This window comes from Neoarius graeffei, chromosome 10, assembly GCF_027579695.1.
Source record: "Neoarius graeffei isolate fNeoGra1 chromosome 10, fNeoGra1.pri, whole genome shotgun sequence".
NCBI lineage: Eukaryota > Metazoa > Chordata > Actinopteri > Siluriformes > Ariidae > Neoarius > Neoarius graeffei.
The window spans coordinates 79291257-79312597 of NC_083578.1; the positions used below are offsets into that span (position 1 = coordinate 79291257).

Below are 21341 nucleotides of genomic sequence, written 5' to 3' on the forward strand. Positions count from 1 at the left end.
TAATTGTTTTAATATCAAGTCATAAATTAAGCAGTTTTTGAGCACAGGAAAAAGTGCAGTAAATTCCATAGACTCCTTTGAAAACCGATCATCTACCGGTAGATGAGACGCTTGATATTTGCCAGAGATGTTCAGCAGTTCCTTGCTATATTGGATGCATATAGATTTTTTTTTTTTTTTTTTTTACGCTCCTTGCGTAAAGATACATTAAAAAAAAAAAACCTGACATGGTGTGTTGGCAAAATAATCAATAACCTGTGATGCAGCCTGACGCAAAGTGGAATTGGTTAGCTCTTGCCACAGGCCGATAACCTGTTGCATCATGCATCGTTGGTCATCCGTCCACAATTCAAAGATTGCTTTTCCTTCCTGAGTTTTTAGAGGATTTTGATTCTGATTGTTTTGTTTGAAAGATCTAATCAGTGTGTCTGCAATGACACATGTAGAGTTTCGCAAGTACTGAAATTTTTGTTTGCAGATAACACCAATATTTTTTGTTCCGGTGAGAATTTGCAGCAGACTTTGGAGACAATCACAACTGAAATAAATAAACTAAAACTATGGTTTGACAAAAATAAAATCATTAAATCTAAACAAAACAAAGATCATGTTGTTTGGGAGACACAAAATAGATTGTAATGTAGAATTGATAATAGACAATACGAAGAGAGAAATGGTACAGGAAATTAAATTTCTTGGTGTGATTTTGGATCATAAAGTCTGCTGGAAACCTCATGTAGGATACATACGAGCAAAACTGGCAAACTGCTCGGCAATTCTGTGGAAAACAAAACATATTCTTGATTGCAAATCTTTGCGTACTCTATATTACTCGTTATTTTTGCCATATCTGACTTGCTGTGTCGAAGTTTGGGGAAACACCTACAAAACCACCCTGCAGCCGATATGTACAATACAGAAAAGAGCAATAAGGACAATAAACAAAACAGGATACAGAGATCACACAAACTCACTATTCATAAAATCACACATGTTGAAATTTATGGATCTGGTCAAATTCAGAACAGCACAAATAATGTACAAAGCGAGAAATAATCTAGTGCCAAAAAATATACAAGGAATGTTTAGTGAGCGAGAGGGGGGATATAATCTAAGGGGAGACGTAAATTTTAAAAAACCAAAGGTTCGAACAATATGAAAAGCATGTGCGTATCGAGCTGTGGGGTGACTTTATGGAACAGACTGGAGACAGAAATAAAGTGCAAATATAAATCTGTTTAAAAAAAGGTGCAAAAAAATATTTTTAAACAAGTATATGGAAGAGGAAGTATGTTAACGGAGGATGATGAGGGATAAATCTGTAAATAGAATAGGGTCGATTTGTTATATTAGAGCTAAATTATTATATGGTATATATTTATTTATGGGGATAGTTTATATATTTATATTTACAGGGATAGGTATGTAGTATATATTTATTTTTGTTATTATATATTTATGTAGATATTTATGAAAGTGTATATATGGTATGTAGTATATATTTATTTTTGTAATTATATATTTATATAGATATTTATGAAGTGTATATATGGTATATATTTTTATAGGTGTATTAATGTAGTTTGGATTTCGGGGTAGTTAAAAAGGGGTGGGAAATTAAAAAAGTATTGTACTTCTTCCCACTCCTTTTTCGAACAATGTGCCGTGTTTTGTAATGTCTTAGCTCTTTATTTTATTTATTTATTTATTTTTTAATCTTTCGATTGCATTCATTATGTCTTTATATTAAATATGGTTAGTTTTTTCTTTTTTTTATCAGACATCTAGTTTTTAGGTTTGTTTACCTGACATGTTTCGACGAACGTAACTGTCGTCTTCCTCAGAGTGTCACCGGATGTTGTTGGTGACACATCTTATCAGCTGATGTTTCCGAAGGCGTGACCTTCCTGTCTGGTTTGACAGGTCGGTCACACCTTCTGTTGTCTGTTCGTCCCCTGCAAGATGGCACTCCAGCTGATAAGATGCGTCACCAACAACATCCGGTGACACTCTGAGGAAGACGACAGTTACGTTCGTCGAAACGTCAGGTAAACAAACCTAAAAACTAGATGTCTGATAAAAAAGAAAAAACTAACCATATTTATTTTTTTAATTTCTTGTTTTCTTCCTTTTATATGTACAAATAGTTACTTTTTTTTTTATACATGTTAGAAATAAATTCATTCATTCATTCAGTGTGCACAAAAGCTCCTCCTTGGTTTTGTGATTTCTCATTAGCAAGTTGCTAATTAGGTCAATTAACGAACTCTGAGGAAAATCGCTACTCCTTGCCGAGGTTTTTAATGGATTTTGATTGTTTTGTTTGGAAGCTCTAATCAGTCTGCACAAAAGTTACTCTTTGGTTTTGTGATTTCTCATTACCAAGTTGCTAATCAGGCCGATTAACGAACTTTCAGGAAAGTCACTACTCCTTCCTGAGTTTTAAATGCATTTCATCTGTTGATTTTCTCATTAATAAATTTCTAATTAACCTGTGTGATTAACTTTTTTTAATTTTTAAAAAGCTCACCAGCCATAGCTGTCCGCCGTCTGTCCACAATTCACAAAACTTGCTCCTCCTCCCTGAGTTTTCAATGGATTGATTGCTTTGTTTGGAAGATCTAATCCGTGTACACTATAGTTACTCCCTGGTTTTGTGATTTGGTACGGCCGTGTGAGCTACTGCATCACTGACGCACTGTTTAAAGAACGTCATCCTTTTTTCTAATCCATTTATAGTTCAAGATAACAATTTCCTCTTATCGCTTGTGTTATCGCAGATATAAATAGCCATTTCCTGACCAATCTCTCATTTTACCGAGAAATCAGATTTGAGAATTCAGCAGCCATTTTTACCTGAATGTTGTGCGATTTATAGCCAGGTGTTTTTTTTTTTTTTTTTAATTGTTCAGCCAGTTTTAAGCACTTTTAGGTGATGAAACATTCTTAAACCTGGTATGCGTGTTAACATAAAGTATTGTGTTTTTAGAATTTTAATCCCCCCCCTCAAAAAAAAAACAAACACTCTGATGTATGACACTTCCTCTGACATTGTGTTACTATCTGAACTAATGTGCTTGTATCACAGTTTATCACTCACTCCCATTCTTCTTCTCCCTGTGTCCAGATGAGCAGTCCAGAGGCCAGTTTAACACCTCCTCTCCCTGTCCTGGGTTCCGTGTCCACCGGTTCCGTGCAGGACATTTTAAGGACATTGGGAGAGAACATTAAAATGGAGCCACAGAGCGGGAACCAGCCGCCGTCCTGCAGCAGCAGCACACAAAAACTGAGCTCCAATAGCAGTACTCATTTCACCAACGGGACTCAGACCACTCTGCTTTCCCATCGCTCTCAGAGGAGCGGCATCAGCAGCTCTCAGACGAACGCGACCAGCCAGTCGAACACAGAAGGAAAAGAGGACGACCCAAACGAAGACTGGTGTGCAGTGTGTCAGAATGGGGGGGAGCTCCTGTGCTGCGACCGCTGCCCTAAAGTCTTCCACATCACCTGTCATATCCCAACACTCCGCTCCTTGCCCAGGTCAGCACCATCTTAACTTACTGGTGCATGTTCAGCGCGTGGATTTGAACTTAATCAGTTCTACTCATGTGCGGCTATTTATTTATTTATTTATTTTAAATGGTGAAAAAATGTTCAATTTATATAACGTATAAAGTAAGGTTTTTACTGTCTTTATATATAATATATAGACCCCTTCGCATGTTTGTAAACAAACCGACCGTTGCCAGGATGCGCGCGCAGCCTGGACTCAGAAACAATGGCGCTGCCCATAGACCGGCATTATGAGCTGTCAGATTATGCCAAACAATTGTCGTTACAAGATCGAGAATGCTACGTAAATAAGTTAACTCTAACAAGTGGACATCGCCTACCGGATCCGTATTTAATTAAAGAGTGGACGGACGATGTTAGTAAGTTCCCTGGTATACAATGGCCAGATATATACTCGTACCTTATTGACAAGACTTCAGTGTACACCCACGAAAAACTTCGTGCCTACAAGTCTTTAGAAACATATGATTGTTATGTGCGGGCATGTACAACTTGATTAACAATGGGACATTCATATTCATTTTGTTTTAATCAAATTATGCCAGTGATGTGATGGCAATGTGGCTTTAGCTACAACAGCAAATCCCAACACTAAACAGCAATTTGCAGGAGGTAATGGCATGAAAGGAATGATAGTGTAAAGAGTGCAGCTAAGAGAAATCAGAGCTGCGTAAAAAGCGAGAGGCAGAGAGCAGAAATGAAACTGAACGGGGCGGGAGCTAGGTTAGAGCAGTCAACGTAAGTTGGCATTTAGAGTGAGGGCACACAATTTTACCTTTCCATCCTTGCTTTAAAATTGTGATTTTCGGCATACACAAATAATGATGGCACAAAATCTGGACTGCTTGAGTCAAGCGAGACCTCTCCTACGAACAAAATTGCATGCAAAGCTAAGTTAACATGCTAACAATATTCATTACATTGTGTAACTATGACCAGCTAATCAGACAAACGTTACCAAAGTATTTTGCTACAGCAATAAACGAAGACTAGAAAGAATAAAAAAGAAAGATTTAATAAATAGCCTGATCTTACCTGTGATGAAGTGGGCGCTGCAAACCCACGCATTTTTGATCGTGCTTTCATCCCAGTCTACACGTTTGATGGCTTGTAGTCATAGACGTCGGCGATTTTTTTGGAATGGGTGAGATCCTGCTGGAATTCTGAACATTTTAACCCCATCACTGCTACGATTCTGACACCCGACAACACAACAACTAGGCATTTCTGAGTCTTTTTTTGGGTCCAGGCTGCGCGCGCAATTTCCGCTTCCGTATGAATGACGTTTACTGCGAAGGGGTCTATAGTTATGACTCTCTCTAGTAGTATTTTTTTTTATTAGTGTTTACTGATGAATTGGGTATGAAAAATCTCTCAGTACAGTTACAGCACTCAAGTTAAATGGATTATGATGATTTGAGACATTTTAAATTCATTGAAGGTACATTTGGATCCTAAACACTCCTCATGTCCATCTCATCCATCACAACGTATAAAAGTAGCTCAAATCTGATTTTTTTAAAAAATTAGATGATTCAGATATTGAACTCTCTTTCTTCCTCCTTTCTCCTTTTTTTTTTTTTTCTTTTCATACAGTGGAGACTGGATGTGCACATTTTGTCGAAGTCTGACCAACCCTGAAATGGAGTATAATTGCGATGATGATCCTCCGAGTAAGAAAGACAAGAGTGAGCAGGGTCTGAGTCCCGAGGACCAGAGGGTGAGAACCTGAACCGCTTTAAAGAAAAAAAAAATCCTTTTAGCAGTCTGTTTTTTTTTCTTCCCAGTTTGAAAAAGACTGTTACTGTTAAGGCGAGTGTATGATTGTGAGTTTGTAATGGTGTATACATCAGCATTAACATGTTTTCTTAGACTTCTCAGTTGTTTCTTTTCCTGTTTTTCAGAAATGCGAGCGTCTGCTGCTTTATTTATTCTGCCATGAGTTGAGTGTAGAGTTTCAGGAACCTGTTCCTCCTACGGTAAGTTCGCGACAACATTGTGCTTCTTGAGAAGTGTTGCTTCCAAAGCTGTTGTGTAAACGTTTATCACGGAGTCTGACTGATATTTATGCTGGAAACCATAAGTGTTCACATAGTGGACGTGTTTAAGGGCTATTATTCTATCCACATTCACTGGATATGAGCAGTTGCATGCTCTGATTAGCTACTCTACTCGTAGGATAGACATGCAGTTAGGTTAATGTGGGGCAGCCTTGGGCTGAAGTGCCCTTGAGCAAGGCAAGGTACCTGACCCCTGACTGCTCCCCGGGCGCTCTAGTGTGGCTGCCCACTGCTCTGGGTGTGTGGGTGTGTGTGTGTGTGTGTGTGTGTGTGTGTGTTTTCACTGCTTCAGATGGGTTAAATGCAGAGGATGAATTTCACTGTGCTTGAAGTGTACATGTGACAAATAAAGGTTTCTTTTTCTTCATATACCGTGAGTAGAGCAAAATAAAATGGCGGAGCATGTTGCTGAGTCAACTGAGGACGAAATAAAAACTCTACTCGAAAACAAACAAAACCCCAAATATTATCAAGTATTTAAAAGAAACAAATGGCGAAAAGAATATACGCCTGTCCCCCCCCCCCAGATAAATAAAATAAAATCGCCTGTTCCACACGCCAGCCCAGTCGGCGGTGGTAATGCCCCTTGAAGTTGGTTCGCCAACTGGGAAAAAAAAAAAACATGAAGAAGAAACAAAACACAACACAAAATATGGAAAGAAAGTATTTCATGGAAAGGTTATCTTTTTTTTTTTTTTATTATAATAGCATTTTTCAGAGATTGCGCCTGCCATTTTGCCAGGTTTTTTTTTTTTTGCCTTCTAAGCGGAAATTATTTTGTCAGACGTTTTGCGTAAAGTTTTTATTCATCAAATTTGCAAAAAAAATAAAAATGCTCTGTTTCTCAAAATCCAGTGAATGTGAATAGAATAAAAGTTATTCCACTCAATCTTGTCGTACATGGCTTATAGCCAACTCGGTGCGATGCGCCTCATCGGCTATCAGCTCATGTACGGCTCGATTTCATGGAATAATTGTTCACTGTACCACGGAACTACAGATTTTTCAAATCTGATTGGAAGGAAGTGATTATTTTTCTGTAACAGCAGCTCTGGTAATAGTTCCTACTGTAATTCAAATCTCAGGTTTATATTAATGCCTTCAAGTTTATGTTCATGTACTCTGGTTTGGATTAATGTAAGTAATAACAGGAATTGTCTTGTTTTGTGAACATTAATCAACATTAAATGTAACTTTATTTTTTAATGTTTTAAAAGTATTGCTGCCTGTTTCCTAATTAACAATTTGAATCGTTGGCTTCAAGTTCCTGTGGTACAAGAGCCATGAAGCACACTGGAGTGTGCTGTTGTAGGAAAATAGGGCCATTTATTAAAAAAAATGTTCTGTTTCCAGTCCACCGGCCGGGTGAGTGCCGTTTGTGCGGTCAATTTTTTTTTTTTTAACGCCGTTTTTTTTTACATTTTTTTTCGGGTTCGTAAATCTAAAATCGAACTTGACATTTCCGCATTCCCAGGGCTTTCCACTAAGGCTCATACTAGCCAGCCATGACAAATAAGTAGCCAGCCGGGGGGGAGTAAACACAAAATAAACTCCTGTGCACGCAGTTCCCAGGATTAAATGTATTTTCCACAGACCATTTATTTATTCACTTTACTCAAATACAAAGTAAAATGGCAGTAAATCTTCTTTCTTTTCTTGCGTATTGCATCATGAGGCGTTCCTGGCTTGTAAATCTCTTCTTTTCGGTGCATGACACATTCACGCAGCTGAGCATGCTATGAATTAACAACGACAACGGTCTGCAGTGGGGCTACACAATTACACACTCAGCGAACATTTCTCCATTTGTGTATGAAAATACACTCCAACGACTCGGTTTGGTTTCATTTTGTTGCCAGCACGTAATTGAACGAGAGAAGACTGGTTTACCGGAGACAAAATAAGCGTCATCTCTGCTTCTGTTCCCTCCGACACACTACTGCCTCCGCTGAGTGCACGCGTGCACACCGCATATCGGGGCCGTGGATGAGTTACTCTCCCCTGATCAACGAGTCGGCAGGGAATTTGTGGTTATTATCGGTACAAACAGCGCGAATCACAACTTAAATGAGTGCTTAATTTGGGGGCGTCGTGGCTCAGGTGGATAAGGCACCATACCATAAATTCGGGGACCCGGGTTCGATTCCGACCCGAGGTCATTTCCCGATCCCTCCCCGTCTCTCTCTCCCGCTCATTTCCTGTCTCTACACTGTCCTATCCAATAAAGGTGAAAAAGCCCAAAAAAATCTTTAAAAAAAAAAAAAAGTGCTTAATTAAATGTCTGCTTTTGTAATAAAAAAGTACTGAAAGAAAAAGCAAACACAGCATTGCGATTTCTTATCCATCCATATAGTAAAAAAAAAAAAAAAATCCCTCCCTCCCGACTGAATTTTTTTGCTCACCCGGTGGACAGGAAACGGATTTTTTTTTAAGGATGGCCTAATTAACTTAAAAGCAAAACGGCACACCCTGTCATATTTGAAAGCCAATTTAGCTTTTTCAGTTTCTTTCATGCAGTCTTCTGTTCTCATAACAAAGGCTTACCAGGTGCCAGACAGACATGTTGGGTTGTTATACATTTCCAGTCCAGTTCTGTACAGCCCAGATTTATGCTTTGGCTTCTTTACCAGGTGCCCAATTACTATAAGATCATAAAGCACCCCATGGACTTAAACCTGGTGAAGAGAAAACTGCAGCTGAAGCACCCGCAGCACTACCAGAACCCCAAAGAGTTCGTCTATGATGTCCGTTTGGTGTTCAGCAACTGTGCCAAGTACAACGAGGTGAGTGGGAGCATGTCCACGCCAGCTAAGGGCCTGAGACTTGTTGCATGCAGGAACAAGGATGGTGATGGGTTTTTTTTTTTTTTTGTGCGTGTCTGTGTTTTTGGATTTTATTCTTCTACACTTGCAAGTCATTTTAGATAAATGTATAACCAGCAAATAAATGTAAATGTTTTTGGTGTCAGAATCGGCGCAGAAAGCACTGGGGGTGTTTTTTTTTGGTTTGTTTTTTCCCTCTTTCTTTTTGCATGAGTTCCGTGCACCGTGTACACTCGATCTTTCGTAAACATCCCCACCCCCATACTAACAAGTGAATGGACCCGATATGGCTATGAACATTTTGGCGTGTTTATGAATGCTGCAATGGCTGTTCAGTAATTCAAACACTTTCCCACCAGTATTACATTTGTGTAACACACACTGCACGTTTTGTTTTAGTAAAATCCAGATGTTGCCTGATGTTGAGTTCCGTTTCATGGTGCTTTCTCGCAGTAATTTTACGTAAGCCTTGTCTAGATGAGTACCTGTTTTATTCAAATGCCATCAATTTTACATAAATATGTAAAATGGTTCCACTTAACAGATTATACAAACCAAAGCAGCAGGTTGTACACTATGAAAATCATGGATTTGAAATGCAAAGCTTATTCCATCTTAGTCAGATCTGTCATTATTTATCAAGCCCAAAACCCACCAACGTTGTTAAGGTGTAATCCTTCACTTTTAAGCCAATTATGTAAGGAGGAACACAAGACGGGTGTAACGTTGTAGGAAAACGATCAACAACGCGGTGATGTGATGCAGCTTGAAGCGAATGGGGTTGCTCTCAATACCGCTTCACGTCACGCTGCCTTACACCACCCCGTTGTTGATTATTTTCCGATAACAGCATGTCCCATGGTGTTCTGTTGCTTTTATACCACAGCGATGGGACATTTTTGAGTTGAGTGTTAGTGTTCTCTACTACTGTACCAGCTCAGTTCCAGCAACGTGTAGAATCTGTGCCAAGAACATCAAAGTTGTTCTGAAGGCTTGTCGTCATGCCTAAAGCATGTTTTTGTTTTTCTTTTTAATTGTTCACTCATCTGCAGTTCCTCTGTAATACTGGCTTTGCAAATCAAACTCCTAATATCAAAATCAGATAATTATTTCTTATACAAAATCTTTTGATGTGCTAGATGTCTTTGTTTGCCTTCACCTCAATTCACATTGCTGACATCTTGATGTTTGTCATTATTCATTCATACCTGGTATTAACATTTAATGGTGGCTTTGGAGCGGGTCGGGCGTACGACCACCTAAAATTTATAGCGTCAAAGCTAATGTGCCCCTGTTGTATTTCCAGTAACCAGGGTAGTGTTGCTAAAAACATTTAAACTTTAGTCAAAAGTAAATCCAAATAATGATTTGACTAAGAGTAGAAAACGAAGTATTTGTCAATCACTTTTTAAGTGGCTTTAGACAAGACAAACATATTAATATCTCATCTGAAATCCTACTTTTTTTTTTTTTAAACCAACAACAATCTGCCATCTTCAGCTTGACCTCAAAAAGAGTTCCTTAAACACTTTTAGACCAAATCCCAAATGTATGCGGGTGAGTCAAATGAGGGGACCCCCCCCCCCCCTTTTTTATTATTATTATTTTGTATTGTTTATTGGCAAAAGGTGTCTCAAGTGTATAATTTCTCTACATAATGTCTTTTGTCAAACTCAAATGTTCCAGCATTCAGTGAGTGAGTGTTTCAACTCCTGAAAATAATTCATATTTTTCATTTCAATTGACTCATCCTCTTCTACAGAGTATGATATACAGTGGTGCTTGAAAGTTTGGGAACCCTTTAGAATTTTCCATATTTCTGTATAAATATGACCTAAAAGATCATCAGACTTTCACACAAGTCCTAAAAGTAGCTAAAGAGAACCCAGTTAAACAAATGAGACAAAAATATTATACTTGGTCATTTATTTATTGAGGAAAATGAGCCAATATTACATATGTGAGTGGCAAAAGTATGTGAACCTTTGCTTTCAGTATCTGGCGTGACCCCCTTGTGCAGCAATAACTGCAACTAAACATTTCCGGTAACTGTTGATCAGTCCTGCACAGTGGCTTGGAGGAATTTTAGCCCATTCTTCCGTACAGAACAGCCTCAACTCTGGGATGTTGGTGGGTTTCCTCACATGAACTGCTCGCTTCAGGTCCTTCCACAACATTTTCATTGGACTAAGGTCAGGACTTTGACTTGGCCATTCCAGAACATTCACTTTATTCTTCTTTAACCATTCTTTGGTAGAACAACTTGTGTGCTTAGGGTCGTTGTCTTGCTGCATGAACCACCTTCTCTTGAGATTCAGTTCATGGACAGATGTCCTGACATTTTCCTTTAGAATTCGCTGGTATAATTCAGAATTCATTGTTCCATCAATGATGGCAAGCCGTCCTGGCCCAGATGCAGCAAAACAGGCCCAAACCATAGTACTACCATCACCGTGTTTCACAGATGGGATAAGGTTCTTATGCTGGAATGCAGTGTTTTCCTTTCTCCAAACATAACACTTCTCATTTAAATCAATTTCTATTTTGGTCTCATCTGTCCACAAAACATTTTTCCAATAGCCTTCTGGCTTGTCGACGTGATCTTTAGCAAACTGCAGACGAGCAGCAATGTTTTTTTGGAGAGCAGTGGCTTTCTCCTTGCAACCCTTCCATGCACACCATTTGTTGTTCAGTGTTCTCCTGATGGTGGACTCATGAACATTAACATTAGCCAATGTGAGCGAGGCCTTCAGTTGCTTAGAAGTTACCCTGGGGTCCTTCATGACCTCGCAGACTATTGCACGCCTTGCTCTTGGAGTGATCTTTGTTGGTCGACCACTCCTAGGGAGGGTAACAATGGTCTTGAATTTTCTCCGTTTGTACACAATCTGTCTGACTGTGGATTGGTGGAGTCCAAACTCTTTAGAGATGGTTTTGTAACCTTTTCCAGCCTGATGAGCATCAACAACGCTTTTTCTGAGGTCCTCAGAAATCTCCTTTGTTCGTGCCATGATACACTTCCACAAACATGTGTTGTGAAGATCAGACTTTGATAGATCCCTGTTCTTTAAATAAAACAGGGTGCCCACTCGCACCTGATTTGTCATCCCATTAATTGAAAACACCTGACTCTAATTTCACCTTCAAATTAACTGCTAATCCTAGAGGTTCACATACTTTTGCCACTCACAGATCTATAATATTGGATCATTTTCCTCAATTAATAAATGACCAAGTATAATATTTTCATCTCATTTGTTTAACTGGGTTCTCTTTATCTACTTGTAGGACTTGTGTGAAAATCTGATGATGTTTTAGGTCATATTTATGCAGAAATATAGAAAATTCTAAAGGGTTCACAAACTTTCAAGCACCACTGTAGTGACACTCCGAAACTTGCATTCACTTGAGGTTCGGTCACAGGAAAATAAAGTAGCTTCTGACAGGAGTAATATACAATGAAATGAAGTAAAAGTACATTTTTTCCTTTTACATATTTGACATTTGCATATATTAGGGGTGTAATGATGTGACATCACGACAATGTGCAATTCACATCGTAAAAATCAGCATTCTATTGATTATGCATCTAATGCAGTTGCACTGTTTGAACACCAGAGGTCCCAAACTGCACAACCCACAGAGTAAATGTGTAGAGCGCATGCTGGTCACATGATCGCCTTCTTTCGTGGAGAAGCGTACACCGTTACAGGAATCAGCTACACTTATGAAGTGACCGATAGGTCCAGATCACAACAATAACACCCATTATACAACCCCAATTCCAAAAAAGTTGGGATGCTGTGTAAACTGTAAATAAAAACAGAATACGATAATTTGTAAATCATGGAAACCTGATATTTTAATTGAAAAATTGTACAAAGACAACATATCAAATGTTGAAACTGAGAAATTTTATTTTTTGAAAAATTTATGCTCATTTGGAATTTGAAGTCAGCAACACGTTTAAAAAAAAAAAAAGTTGGGACAGAGGCATGTTTACCACTGTGTTGCATCATCTCTACTTTTAACAACACTATGTAAACATTTGGGAACTGAGGAGACCAACTGCTGTAGTTTTGAAAGAGAAATGTTGTCCCATTCTCGCCTGATATACAATTTCAGTTGCTCAACTGTTCGGGTCTCCTTTGTCGTATTTTGCGCTTCATAATGTGCCAAATGTTTTAAATAGGAGACAGGTCTGGACTGCAGGCAGGCCAGTTTAGCACCCGGACTCTCTTACTACAGAGTCATGCAGTTTTATTATGTGCAGAAAGTGGTTTGGCATTGTCTTGGTGAAAGAAGGAAGGCCTTCCCTGAAAAAGATTTTGTCTGGATGGCAGCATATTGCTCTGAAATGTGTATATATCATTCAGCATTAATGATGCCTTCCCAGATGTACAAGCTATCCATGTCATGTGCACTAATGCCCCCTCATACCATCATAGACGCTGGCTTTTGAACTGTGCGCTGATGATAAACCGGATGGTTCCTCTCCTCTTTAGCCTGGAGGTCGTGGTGTCCATGATTTCTAAAAAGAATTTCTAGTTCTGATTCATCAGACCTCGGGACAATTTTCCACTTCGCCTCAGTCCATCATAAAAGAGCTCAGGCCCAGAGAAGGTGGCAGTGTTTCTGGATATTGCTTATATCTGGTTTTAACTTGCATTTGTGGATGCAATAATGAACCGTTTTCACAGACGATGGCTTTCTGAAGTGCTCCTGAGCTCATACAGTGATTTCCACTACAGACACGTGTCTGCTTTTAATGCAGTGTCTCCTGAGGGCCTGAAGATCACAGGCACCCAATGTCAGTTTTCAGCCTTGTCTCTTGCATACAGAGATTTCTCCAGATTCTCTGAATCTTTTAATATTATGTACCATAGATGATGTGATCCCGAAATTCTTTGCAATTTTACATTGAGGAACGTTATTCTTAAATTGTTGCACTGTTTGCCCACACCAGTATTTCACAGAGCAGTGAACCCCTTCCCATCTTTGCTTCTGAGAGACTCCGCCTCTCTGGGATGCTCTTTTTATACCCAATCATGTGACCCTGACCTGTTGCCAATTAACCAAATTAGTTTTGTTTTTTTTTTAACATTACACAAATTTTCCAGTCTTTTGATGCCCTGTCCCAACTTTTTTGAAACGTGTTGCTGACATCAAATTCAAAACGGGCATAAATTTTTCAAAAAAAACAATAACATTTCTCAGTTTCAACATTTGTAATGTTGTCTTTGTACTATTTTCAATGAACTATAGGGTTTTCATGATTTTGCAAATTATCGCATTCTGTGTTTATTTACAGTTTAGACAGCATCCCAACTTTTTTGGAACTGGGGTTGTAGGTTATTTGGTTACACAACTACGTTTCAAAAGTTAAAAGGAGTTCTTCAGCAGATTTCAAATGACACCAGCCCCGTGCCTCTGCGATCTACGGTGCCCAAGAACAGGGCTGCGGAAGATGGTCAGTTTAGCCGACTTTGGAGCTCTTTGTGTGGATGAAATGACTCCTCAGGCACTGCTACAGACCTCATTATGTTTCGGTGATCATTTTCCCCAGATCATAGATGTTTATATATTCAGTCTGATTTTTGGAGAGATTATAAGTTTAGGGCGGCACGGTGGTGTAGTGGTTAGCGCTGTCGCCTCACAGCAAGAAGGTCCTGGGTTCGAGCCCCGGGGCCGGCGAGGGCCTTTCTGTGTGGAGTTTGCATGTTCTCCCCGTGTCCGTGTGGGTTTCCTCCGGGTGCTCCGGTTTCCCCCACAGCCCAAAGACATGCAGGTTAGGTTAACTGGTGACTCTAAATTGAGCGTAGGTGTGAATGTGAGTGTGAATGGTTGTCTGTGTCTATGTGTCAGCCCTGTGATGACCTGGCGACTTGTCCAGGGTGTACCCCGCCTTTCGCCCGTAGTCAGCTGGGATAGGCTCCAGCTTGCCTGCGACCCTGTAGAAGGATAAAGCGGCTAGAGATAATGAGATGAGAATGAGATTATAAGTTTATTTTATGATTTTAAGATACGGTGAACCTGTAGGACATTTTCTTTCCAACTTTAACTTTTTGATTTGTTTTCAGAAGGAGAAGATTCTTTTCAAGTCATAATTTTTCTTCATTAAAATTTTGTTCAAAATGTTCTGAGAATCAAATCAAATTGTAGAGCCAGCATCATGAATCAAATTAACGACCAGTGTGCATCATTACACCCCTAACATAGTCATTTGGAAGACACTTTTATCCAAAGTGTCTTCGAGCCCGGTCCCACAACACTGATAACTATAACTGACTATACCTATGGCTGAATTTAGTTCCAGTCTGGAGCAGAAACACCACAACTATAATCCCGACTATATCGGTTGGTCCTGCCACTCGGGGGAAATAAATACATGAAGCTTAGGAATAGTCATAGAAGTTTTTTTTCAAGTAGTAGCACATTATTGTGGGTCATACTGTACAGCTTGGACTTCAGAACAACCCATGCACACACTCCGGTGGTTGACAAAATACGGATAGGTCACGGACTACGGAAATATAATAAAAAAGGACACAAAATATATACGTTATTTACCAACTGGGAGGTCCGTATCGTGAAATACCGTGACCGAGGTCTTCAAAGTACTGAGTGAGGCCCTCTGGGCCGAGGTCAGTATTCAAGGCCGAGGTCATGGTATTTCACCATACGGACCGACCTTAAGTTGGTAAATATATTTTTATTTTTTTCTTTACCAAATTCTAACAGAAAACGAGAGCGCCCGAAAGAGAAAACCAAGCCGAGGTGAGCCGCCATTTTGAATCCTCATTCATGGCTGTAATGCAAATTGCTTCCTCCTCGGTATACAAGTGCACTTCCATGGCAGGAAAAAAACTACATTTTGCCACCTATGTAGTCCCCTATTTATACAAAATTGAGTCATTCAGGATTCAGCCATGTTTTTGCTCGGCATTAGCAAGTTAGAGGTTTTTAGCTTTCCCCTGAAATGCTTTATTTTATTTCTTCTTCCTCAGGGTAGTAAAACTCGCTTTCGCTGTGAAGACTGTCGTTATCACTATCCATGATGTAAAATGAATGCTATTCTCCTGAGAAATGCTGGCAAAAATATATAAGATTAACAAAAATCTTATAAATAAATCTTAAAAAATAAATAAATAAATGTTGACGACAAATTCTACTATGTTTGTTGTTGTTGTGAATGAGCGAGTCACCAGAGGTCCGTAACTGGGGTCCGTATCGTAGGATACAGACCCGCTCGCCAGCCAATTAGAGGGCAGGATTTGATGGAAACCGCACCGCGAAAAAAATAAGGAGCGATTACGGATTTTAATATGGACGCTAATCATTTATGGATTGGTCACGGACATTTCAGGATATTACAGATTGGTCACTGATTTCATACAGATGATGCATCACGGATAAAAAATTAAGATGTCTAAAACAATTACAACCCCGATTCCAAAAAAGTTGGGACAAAGTACAAATTTTAAATAAAAACGGAATGCAATGATGTGGAAGTTTCAAAATTCCATATTTTATTCAGAATAGAACATAGATGACATATCAAATGTTTAAACTGAGAAAATGTATCATTTAAAGAGAAAAATTAGGTGATTTTAAATTTCATGACAACAACACATCTCAAAAAAGTTGGGACAAGGCCATGTTTACCACTGTGAGACATCCCCTTTTCTCTTTACAACAGTCTGTAAACGTCTTGGGACTGAGGAGACAAGTTGCTCAAGTTTAGGGATAGGAATGTTAACCCATTCTTGTCTCATGTAGGATTCTAGTTGCTCAACTGTCTTAGGTCTTTTTTGTCGTATCTTCCGTTTTATGATGCGCCAAATGTTTTCTATGGGTGAAAGATCTGGACTGCAGGCTGGCCAGTTCAGTACCCGGACCCTTCTTCTACGCAGCCATGATGCTGTAATTGATGCAGTATGTGGTTTGGCATTGTCATGTTGGAAAATGCAAGGTCTTCCCTGAAAGAGACGTTGTCTGGATGGGAGCATATGTTGCTCTAGAACCTGGATATACCTTTCAGCATTGATGGTGTCTTTCCAGATGTATAAGCTGCCCATGCCACACGCACTAATGCAACCCCATACCATCAGAGATGCAGGCTTCTGAACTGAGCGCTGATGACAACTCGGGTCATCCTTCTCCTCTTTAGTCCGAATGACACGGCGTCCCTGATTTCCATAAAGAACTTCAAATTTTGATTCGTCTGACCACAGAACAGTTTTCCACTTTGCCACAGTCCATTTTAAATGAGCCTTGGCCCAGAGATGTCTGCGCTTCTGGATCATGTTTAGATACGGCTTCTTCTTTGAACTATAGAGTTTTAGCTGGCAACGGCGGATGGCACGGTGAATTGTGTTCACAGATAATGTTCTCTGGAAATATTCCTGAGCCCGTTTTGTGATTTCCAATACAGAAGCATGCCTGTATGTGATGCAGTGCCGTCTAAGGGCCCGAAGATCACGGGCACCCAGTATGGTTTTCCGGCCTTGACCCTTACGCACAGAGATTCTTCCAGATTCTCTGAATCTTTTGATGATATGCACTGTAGATGATATGTTCAAACTCTTTGCAATTTTACACTGTCGAACTCCTTTCTGATATTGCTCCACTATTTGTCGGCACAGAATTAGGGGGATTGGTGATCCTCTTCCCATCTTTACTTCTGAGAGCCGCTGCCACTCCAAGATGCTCTTTTTATACCCAGTCATGTTAATGACCTATTGCCAATTGACCTAATGAGTTGCAATTTGGTCCTCCAGCTGTTCCTTTTTTGTACCTTTAACTTTTCCAGCCTCTTATTGCCCCTGTCCCAACTTTTTTGAGATGTGTAGCTGTCATGAAATTTCAAATGAGCCAATATTTGGCATGAAATTTCAAAATGTCTCACTTTCGACATTTGATATGCTGTCTATGTTCTATTGTGAATACAATATCAGTTTTTGAGATTTGTAAATTATTGCATTCCGTTTTTATTTACAATTTGTACTTTGTCCCAACTTTTTTGGAATCGGGGTTGTAAATGTTTGGACTGATGTTCATAATTAAAATATCTTACCTGCATTTATATGTTTATTAATTTATGATTGATATTTCATGGAAAATCATATATAATGCAACAAGGATGTACAAAGATGCCCTGGGGAAAAATAACACGCACTCAGACCATGTCACATGTAAACAATTACCTGATTGGTCAGATGTTTTATCGGATCAGGTCCAGGCCTGGAAACATCTCTCCAGAAGCAAATCTCACCGATACGGACAAACCCAGGCCTGGGCTATAGGTATCGTTATCGGTCTGGTGTGACCATCAACCACATAAACTGCAGGGAACTGATGTATTTATAATTGTAGTTCTAGTTCCCAGTATTGTGGGACCAGGCCCTTTACAGTTGAGCTGTGCAGGTGAGGGTTAAGAGCTCAATAGGAACAGCTTGGCAGCAACAGGGTTCAAATTAAAACAGCTGTAACAAACAGTTTATTCAAAAGATGCTTGACTAAATGCTGCCAGAATAAAGGATAATCCACAAGTGATTCATGAAATCCATAAATGTATGCTTTATATATCACCCAAGGAAGATGTTAATACCAGGTTTGCAGCTCAATTATTTACAGTCAGATCTTTGAAGAGTGATTGATTTGAGTGCAGTTGTAATTTATCTGCGTTTATTGAGCACCTTAAAGGTCAGTTCATGAAATGCCATCATGGCATAAAAAGCTCTTAATGTAATCAGTGGTTAATTAAAGCGATTAGTGAAGAGATTATTAAACACAAGACTTCCAAAGGCTTCAGTCCCAGTGGAGTGACTCGCGTCTCATTTCCTCCGTCTCTCTATTCACTGTGAACCAGCTCTTCATCTTTTGTCAGCATTCATGACATTCACAAGCTATTGTTTATTCAGTGAACATTTTTTTTTTATTTTTTATTTTTAAATTCATTTCCCCTGCAAAATCTTGGCGCTTTTTCCATCAGGAATTGTGTGTATGTGACAGGAAAGTTTCCGTGACCTTGAAAGTATTCTTTCTTGCAGTGACTCTGCTGGAATCAATGTCGAAGAAGCACTATATACTTGTTTTTCAATTACAGACTTTTATTTTTATTCTCTGTATAGACCCCTTCGCATGTTTGTAAACAAACCGACCGTTGCCAGGATGCGCGCGCAGCCTGGACCCAGAAACAATGGCGCTGCCCATAGACCGGCATTATGAGCTGTCAGATTATGCCAAACAATTGTCGTTACAAGATCGAGAATGCTACATAAATAAGTTAACTCTAACAAGTGGACATCGCCTACCGGATCCGCATTTAATTAAAGAGTGGACGGACGATGTTAGTAAGTTCCCTGGTATACAATGGCCAGATATATACTCGTACCTTATTGACAAGACTTCAGTGTACACCCACGAAAAACTTCGTGCCTACAAGTCTTTACACGCATATGATTGTTATGTGCGGGCATGTACAACTTGATTAACAATAGGACATTCATATTCATTTTGTTTTAATCAAATTATGCCAGTGATGTGATGGCAATGTGGCTTTAGCTACAACAGCAAATCCCAACACTAAACAGCAATTTGCAGGAGGTAATGGCATGAAAGGAATGATAGTGTAAAGAGTGCAGCTAAGAGAAATCAGAGCTGCGTAAAAAGCGAGAGGCAGAGAGCAGAAATGAAACTGAACGGGGCGGGAGCTAGGTTAGAGCAGTCAACGCAAGTTGGCATTTAGAGTGAGGGCACACAATTTTACCTTTCCATCCTTGCTTTAAAATTGTGATTTTCGGCATACGCAAATAATGACGGCACAAAATCTGGACTGCTTGAGTCAAGCGAGACCTCTCCTACGAACAAAATTGCATGCAAAGCTAAGTTAACATGCTAACAATATTCATTACATTGTGTAACTATGACCCAGCTAATCAGACAAATGTTACCAAAGTATTTTGCTACAGCAATAAACGAAGACTAGAAAGAATAAAAAAGATTTAATAAATAGCCTGATCTTACCTGTGATGAAGTGGGCGCTGCATTTTTGATCGTGCTTTCATCGCAGTCTACACGTTTGATGGCTTGTAGTCATAGACGTCGGCGATTTTTTTGGAATGGGTGAGATCCTGCTGGAATTCTGAACATTTTAACCCCATCACTGCTACGATTCTGACACCCGACAACACAACAACTAGGCATCGCTGAGTCTTTTTTGGGTCCAGGCTGCGCGCGCAATTTCCGCTTTCGTATGAATGACGTTTACTGCGAAGGGGTCTATACAAAAACCTTTAATAAAATCTCGAGACATCGGACATTGACATTTTTCTTTTCCAAAAAAAAGGGGTAATTTTTTTTCCTTTTCTTTTCTTTTGGCCGAACTTTTTTTTTGGGCAGACTGAATATTGTGCTCCTTGGACATTTTTGTGCTCCTCAAATACAGTTGAGGTTGTCCCCTCTCTGTATGTATGGTATAAAATATTTCTTCCCCCTTTGTGTTTTTTGTTTTTTCTTTTTTTTTCCCCCCTCTATTTTATTGCACTGTTATCACCCCCTTTTTAGATGTCTCGAATAATCCAGGTATATGATGAGGAGAAACAGAGTAATGTGCAGGTAAGCCGTTCCGTAACACACACCGATGGAGGGTTGGGGCAGGTGCGTTGGCGTCCGAGCCACTTAACCCTCTGCTCTAATTCTCCCCTCTTTTGCTGTCCTTCGTCTCTCACTCTTCTCCATCTCTCTCTGTCTCTTTTCTCCATCTCTCTCTCCCCTTTCACAGGCTGACTCGGAGGTCGCCGAGGCAGGGAGGGCCGTGAGTCTGTACTTCGAGGAAAAGCTGGCTGTGATCTTTCCTGACCAGAGTTTCCCAGTGGAACCAGAGAAAAGATCCCGGGACGAGGGCACTGCCGAGGAAGCAGCGGAGGACTCGGACGACGATTGCGTGCAGCCGAAGCGGAAGAGATTAAAACCTGAAGAAAAGCCTGTGCACATAAAGTGAAGGGGATCCTACAGGACTTGGGAGCTGCAAAACCAGTGTTTTTTGGTCTTCCTCACATTCTCTCTCTCTCTCTCTCTCTCTCTCTCTCTCTCTCTCTCTCTCTCATTCTGCTATGACTGACTGACTCATGCTGGACTCAATGGTATCCAGAGCACACATTACTGTCTTGCTTACTACGAAGGTTTATTGTAAAGAAGTATGAACGATGAAACATGAGTCTTAAAGGTTTTTTGTTTTTTTGTTTTTTTCTGGGAGAGGTCATCAGATAAGTTGGTTTGTTCCTAGTCTTTGTCTCATCAGAAGATGCTTACAAGGACCAAAAAAACCCTTGTATTTAAAACTGGGTTTGGACTTAAATAAAAACAATTTCTTTTTTTTTTTTTTTTAAGAATATCATATGACCACATTTGTAAATCTGTTGTGATTTATGCTTTATAAAAGGACTGAAATGCCCATCTACTTGTCTTGCTGTATGATAAACATTTACAGTTATCTGCTCCTTGTATACATGCATTTGTTCCGTTGAAGTTTTGTGCTCCTGTAAATAATTCATCTCTGTTTGAGAGGTTGATAAATGGTCATTTTTTTCCCTTCCCCAATAAAACAGTCACTACTGTATTTTCTCAAATCTCAGACTCCCCTTTCAGATGTATATTAAATTGCCGGCATGTCGTTCTGAGGAATTAAGCTGAACGCGTTGGAGTCCACCAAAGTTCGTCTTTATGAAAGAACACCAAGATGTAATCTCAGTAGCAGATGGAGTTGAATGTGAAGATTTTATTTTAATATGTGGTAATTTATTGCATTAAAGGTACAGTTTTTAATCTGGGAAAGAAAGTCATAAGATGAAACTTTTCAGTAACTTGGAGTTTTTGATGGCAT

General features: G+C 39.6%; 1 protein-coding gene across 2 annotated transcripts in view; it reads left to right on the forward strand.

Annotated features, from left to right (window-relative positions):
* The window catches only part of trim33 (tripartite motif containing 33), a 90882-nt gene extending 69805 nt beyond the window's left edge, over positions 1-21077 (forward strand). The window contains exons 15-20 of one of the 2 annotated variants that reach the window (XM_060932366.1): positions 3128-3540; positions 5170-5293; positions 5478-5552; positions 8264-8416; positions 20024-20074; positions 20241-21077. In XM_060932366.1, coding sequence (XP_060788349.1) covers positions 3128-3540; positions 5170-5293; positions 5478-5552; positions 8264-8416; positions 20024-20074; positions 20241-20459 — 1035 coding nt within the window. In that variant the 3' untranslated portion in view covers positions 20460-21077. The remainder of the gene's footprint in view (positions 1-3127; positions 3541-5169; positions 5294-5477; positions 5553-8263; positions 8417-20023; positions 20075-20240) is intronic. The other variant, XM_060932369.1, reaches the window with a different exon arrangement.
* Positions 21078-21341: the final 264 nt, after the last annotated feature.